Source organism: Cotesia glomerata, linkage group LG1 (assembly GCF_020080835.1).
Source record: "Cotesia glomerata isolate CgM1 linkage group LG1, MPM_Cglom_v2.3, whole genome shotgun sequence".
In the NCBI taxonomy this organism is placed as follows: Eukaryota; Metazoa; Arthropoda; class Insecta; order Hymenoptera; family Braconidae; genus Cotesia; species Cotesia glomerata.
In genome coordinates this window covers 18,145,668-18,152,051 of record NC_058158.1, presented here as the reverse complement: position 1 = coordinate 18,152,051, position 6,384 = coordinate 18,145,668, and the positions used below count along the sequence as shown (strand labels likewise).

Below are 6,384 nucleotides of genomic sequence, written 5' to 3'. Positions count from 1 at the left end.
AACGATTGCGGTAATTTTTTAAATCATTAATCATACTAAAAATTTACGTATTTTTGTTCCTAAGAATTTAAATTTATTTCAAACTTCACTCATGCGACGATTTATGTGATCATTCTGCGTAAATCGAGTTCGATGAAGTAAGTGTTTCATCCAGTAATACTAAAGCTTCTAGTGAAACTTCTAGTGAAACATCTAGAGAATCTTTTAGTGAATTTTATATTTCCATAGACAGCGTTGTTAGTTTGATGAAAGACGAAATTACTGATGATAAAAAAGTTAAAGTAACATATTCTCAATTTAAAATTTTTTATTAATAAGCTATAAATATTCTGAAGACCATCCGGACAGTCTACCAATTGAGGCTAAGCTTATAATTCTTTAATTTGCCAGTTCCAAAAAAAAGTGAAATATGGAATATTTAATTGATTTTACCGGTTATATTATTCCAAACGGTTCATTTACAGTCAAGGAATTTTGTGTCACCAAGATTACTAATGAATATCAATTCAATGGTGTTTATGAGTCCGACTATCATTTATTTAAGCCTCCAATGACGATTACTAGTGCATCTGTTATTAAGTAAAATCTCGACTAAAATGGACGTCGTCATGGAATTAGCTGAGATGTCGGTAAAACTGAGTATAATGTACTTGGGGGAATTTTTAATAATTTAAAGTGTTATTTGAGCTATTTACATGTTGAATGTGAACAATAGAAAGAATGGCTTGAAAAATTAATTGATGATCCATCTGTTGTGATCATAGATTTAACAAAAATGCGTCATTATTCAATTGATAAAATTCAATTTACACGTTTCAAGTGTCCATCTGCAGTGCACACTTCAACTGGCTATTTAGAAGCTTGTGCATTTCAAAACGTTCAACAACTCGAATTATGGTATTTAAAATTTTATGGTTGTCAACCCAGCTACAACAAATCAGTTCAACTTTTCAATCAATTGACCACTCTACGAAAGATGCATCCTCGAGATCTGGCCTGCCTGGATTTACACTTTTTACTTCACTTCGCCAAAAGAGGAATACGCTTTATTTAGGATAAATAACCAGAACATCTAAAACACAATGAAGAAATCAAAGAATATTCATTCTGCAAGCGACATTATCCTATAACTGGTGCTGATTGGGAAATATCCGGTATATATTTATATCCATATCGAAAATTTTGCTTACAATGTAATTTAGAAAAATAAGTAAAAAGAAAATGTTTTGTATTATTCTACTTATAGTATAAAGAAACATATGTATTGAAATAATAATGTGCATATTTTATAAAAAAATTTTTTTTATTTATCAATAAAAATTTCATTTGATACATATAGATATTATTATTATCTTAAACATTATACATTTACTTGGAAAGTTTTATTTGTGATAATTTTCTATTTAATATTGGATCTAATTTTTCACTGATTATTGAAATTCTGTTTTTAAATCTGTCTCTGTCTCTCGCAGGTTGTTCCCACTCCCCCTTTCTTGCATTTTTATATGCATATTTTCAAACATGCATATAATGCACAGTTGGTGTTCGATTGAAAGTAACAACCATTCTTTTACACTAATTTACGGACAGTGCTGCTTATAGGATTGTATTCAATGATACGATCGTGAATAATTAAACAGTATGCTTTTGTGTTGGCTGCAAACTGATCAACTGATTCAAATTCCAGTCGAATGTCTACTGGTCCAGATTTTATAGCACCGTTCTGCTTGGAGCAATCAATTACACACAGTGGTGCTTGATCCAAAAATTTCTTTTTTGATAGGAGCGGTTCGGCTTCTTTGTTATAGTATGATGTTTGAAAGTCTGTGTACATATGATGTAATAAAGCATACTGGTTGTGAGGTATATCTAAATTTAAGTCACCATAGGGATAACTTTGTGAATTTAAAAATAATTTGATGTTCCGTAAATTGCAGTGATCAAATTTGCTAGCATCTTTCCGAGCATCATTTTTCTTTGCTGTTTGGAATCCAAGAACAACGTAACGTGGCTTTTCAAGCTGAGTTGAGGTTTTGACTACCCAAACATGTTTTGAAGTTGCAGGTAACAGAGGATACTCATACAATTCCCAAGTCCGAAAACTTATTGGTATAGCAGGATCATTGGTGATGTAATTCAAAGTTTGAATTTTTTCCTCATCTGCTGGGGTTATGTATGGTACAATCCATTCAATTTTTTGAAGTGTGATTTTTACTCCTTCAGCAGCAGCAGCAGCAGCATTTGTTTGGATGTAAGAATTTACATCACTGTTTGATATCGTTCGAATTATCTCAAGTTGAACATTCATCAAAACTTTAAGATAATCTTCAGCAAAACCACTTAAAATATTAAGTGGAATGATAAAGTCAAAGTTTCCTGCATTATCAGTAAACTTAACCTCATTATCCATCAACCAGCCGGCATTTTCCAAAGTACTCAATTGATTTGGGCTAAATGATAACTATCCTTTCATTAAACTAGTTATACCAACATTGTTATTCCGATCCACTTCATATCCATTTATCAATAGCCGAAACTCTTTGATCATATGAGCTATTCCCATGTTTACAAATTTAGTTGTATCGGCAACAGCTGTATCATCATTTTTCGTGAATTTACCGGTGATATGTAGTACAGTAGTATTACACTTTTGCTTGGAAGTATACACAAGTTTTGATTTTGAATTGTTATCCTCACTTCATCGTTGTTGTTTAGTGTTGATGACGCATACGGTTGATGCGCATGCACCTCACAATGAGCTATAGAGTCATCAAATATGATTGATCGTTAAATATTGGAAATTTCTGCCATTATTTATAGCGTTTATCTTCTATTACTCTGTACTTATCTCCCGACGGTGAGCCTTTGTATACAGTACCGCCTTTTATATAGCTTGATGTGTAATACTTAGAATCTTTTTTAAAATCTGTACCGTATGCACGCTGTTGACTTTCCAAGTATTTTTTGAGATTTTCTGAAGCATTATTACTCGACATTACGAAGACACATCGATCAATAAATGAATAATAAAATTACAATCAAATTTATAGAGAGTTCTTAAGAGTCACGTTTTGGTATAACACAAGCTAGACAGCAGCAATTTATTTTTATTTTGTGGATTTTCCATGTAATTTTAGACCGAGAGTTTTTAGAAACTGAGCGTTCTGTTGTGTTAATGGTCTGCGATGTATCTGCTGACCGGTAAATTTCATCCATAGTAATGTCTTTTTATATCCGGCACCACTTTTTGTCTCGAAAACTATTCCCATAATTCATAAACTTTTCACGTGAAGTCTGATTGTTATAGTTTCACCTCTAAAATTTACTAATTTTCCATCCTGATTAACTATGTGCAGTCTTATATTGTGTATAGCCTTTGTGAGTATTGAAAGGTAAATGACGTGAGATGGCACTTCCACAATCTTAAATCCTGGTGCCACACTAGGAAAGAATTCATGAATAGTATGCACTCTCTGATCGTTTATATCCGCGTTTTAAATGTAATATTACACTTAACTCTTAGTACATTGAGCTTAAGTATAGCAACAGGTAAATTTGATGAATGAGTTTTATGAGGCTTAAGTTGACGATCTGTAAACCCTAATAATCGTCCTTTAGAGTCTTTCGGTTTAAAATCTATAAATTGGTCACATTAAATTTCACTTTTCAACTCATTATTATTCGCTTTTAATTTTAAACTGAGTTTTGGCAATGATTTGCGTATATATGTTTCAATATCTTCAATTTCATAACTTCCAGTTGGTAAAGTTAACGCTATAGTCTTTGGTTTTGATGATATTTCAATAGTTTCAATAGTTTGTGGTATATTATAATCATTATCAATCCTTGTAATAATCGATACATTTCTTTTGGCTTTTTTTCCATTATTATTTTTCACAACTTATTTTCCCCCACCACCAACATTATAGTATGCATTCACATCATTGCTATCATCATCATAAGGTCTTTGATTAATAACACCATCTTGCGGATATGTCACATAGAATTTATTAGCACCAATATCAATATTGGGTATTGAATTAAATGTAAGCAACTCTACAAGTCCTAATACATAATTTTTGTCTGGTGATAATTCAATAGGAGGAAAATAATTAGCCTCCAACACTGATGATGATCCTGTAAGTGTTAATGTAAATGACTTAGCCATGACTGTTAACTCAAGCGTAATTTCCATGAATTTATAGTTCTCCAGTGAGAAATTTAAGACATAAATGTCCGCATATAATTGTATTGAAATTTTGATATTTTTTGTGATTATATTTTATGCTACCAACACCAAAATTATCCACAATTTCTAGTGGTGGTTGTAAATTTCCAGAACTATCAAAATAATTTACATTATTACCAATCTTTTTGTAACATACCCAGTGGGTACCAGGTCCATATTTGTCATCTGAGAAGACTATCGCTGATTCATTTCTTTTAGGACCAGTTTTTGGTAAATCGTTTCTCATGAAAACTCCTCTAAAATTTGGAATTTTCAATTCTCTGATATACTTTAATATATCCTTACTTGTAAGTGCAAATATAAATCCATTCCAAGTCTGTAAAGTCTCAAGTATAATCCTTTACCAATAGCAATTTCTTCCATTTTTGCATTATGTCTCTTGCTCTCTGCTAGTTGATTTTTAGCTGCACTTGCACTATTTACAGCTTTTGCAATAGCTGCAGCTCCACCTGCAAGAGCACCGGTTGCTGAAAGACCTGCAAATAATGGAATCATAAAGGGAATAATGCCACCAGTTTTAACTGGTACTGGCAAAATACGTGGAAGTCTAATATTTTGTCTTCCACATTATTTTTTAACTGCCTGACGTGCACCAATCATTGCCGTTTTAATTGGATCACCACCAGTTGTCATAGATTTTTTAGCCTCTCCTACAATTTTCCTCAGTGCTAGTAACTTCTTATTTATCTTTTTCTTTTTACCAATACTTTTCACGTTTGATTTTCTTTTTCTAACACCAGTCTTCTTCTTCTTGCTCTTCGAACCCATTCCAAATCGTCTCTTTAGCTTCATAATTTTATTAACACTCCAAGCATCGGCTTTTTCACCAATACCAGCGTCTTTTGATTGAACTCTTTGCCACGCTTTTTCAGCAAGTACGTTGTCAGCCTCGTGACGTGCTTCTAAGTTTTCACGATTATTCGAGTAAGCTATATCGTGTTCTTCGCACGCTGCATCCAATTGATTAATACCAGGATCACCACGAGCTAACCTTTTAGCTAATTTTGTGCCAGGTCCACAGTATTGATAGCCAGGTATTTGTAATTCAAATGGGAGTTTATTAATAATTCTATTAACTAAGCCTTTACCTTGGACACATCTATGCTCCATCACAGTAGCATAATGACTAATAAAAAAATCGTATAAAAGCCTATACTTATAGCAAAAATCAAAGAGTTGATGATACTGCTGTGAGTGGTAAACATGAAGTTCCAACATCAACCAGCTAAATTACCAGTGACCAATTTTGATCAAATAGTTCTAGGTACTGGATTGAAAAAAGTTAAAAGACACGGCTCTCTGTTACCCAACAGTGTACATGCAGTGTTTTGTGGTCAATCAAACTGTGAAAAGACTAATGCTTTGGTATCCATCATTACATCCGAATGGATTGAGATTTGATAATATTTACCTCTACTCAAAATCCCTTGAACAGCTAAAATATAAGTTTTTAGAGTCACTTTTGAAACCTATGGAAGGCATTGAATTCTTTCGTTTCAATGAGCATGGAGATGTAATAAAACCTGAAGATGCTGAACCCAATTCATTAATGATATTTGCTGATGTAGCATGTGAAAAACAGGATCATATAAAAGCCTATTTCTGTATGAGTAGACATAAAAATGTCGATAGTTTTGACATCTGATTCGTGACAGTATTAATTTTCTAGTTATATTTCGACAAAATGAAATGAATTAAAAACACATTTATGATGATCATGTAAATACTGACATGCAATACAATACTTTCAAGGTCTTATGCTCAGCGAGCTGGAATGATAATAAATATGGCTTTGTAGTAATTGACAAAGACAGTGAATTGAATGATGGGAGGTATTGTAAGGGAACGATTTGACTGTTTCATTAGTATAAATTAACCTGTATCGGACAAATATTAGTCATAAATGTTAAGTAGTTTGTTAAATCAGCATGAAGTCGGAGGACATTTTAAGACAAAAGGATGTTTTACATCAAATATCTCAGGCAAGTGATGCAATCCGACGCAAACATAAACTCTTGAAGTTAGGAAGAGATACAGCCTAAAAAGCCATGGATGAAATGCTCAAACCGATAGTCACACCATTGAAAACTCTTATTGAATCATCAGGGCGAAAAATTAAACAAGAAAATATAAAA

General features: G+C 32.6%; 1 protein-coding gene across 1 annotated transcript; it reads right to left on the bottom strand.

Annotated features, from left to right (window-relative positions):
• Positions 1–1,570: 1,570 nt before the first annotated feature.
• Positions 1,571–2,410, bottom strand: LOC123262005. Its single transcript, XM_044724012.1, has one exon. The coding sequence runs from the start codon at positions 2,408–2,410 to the stop codon at positions 1,571–1,573; it is 840 nt and encodes a 279-aa protein (XP_044579947.1).
• Between the last annotated feature and the right edge of the window lie 3,974 nt (positions 2,411–6,384).

Coding starts and splice junctions, on each gene's coding strand:
- LOC123262005 (XM_044724012.1), bottom strand. CDS start 2,410: ATGGATAATGAGGTTAAGTTTACTGATAATGCAGGAAACTTTGACTTT.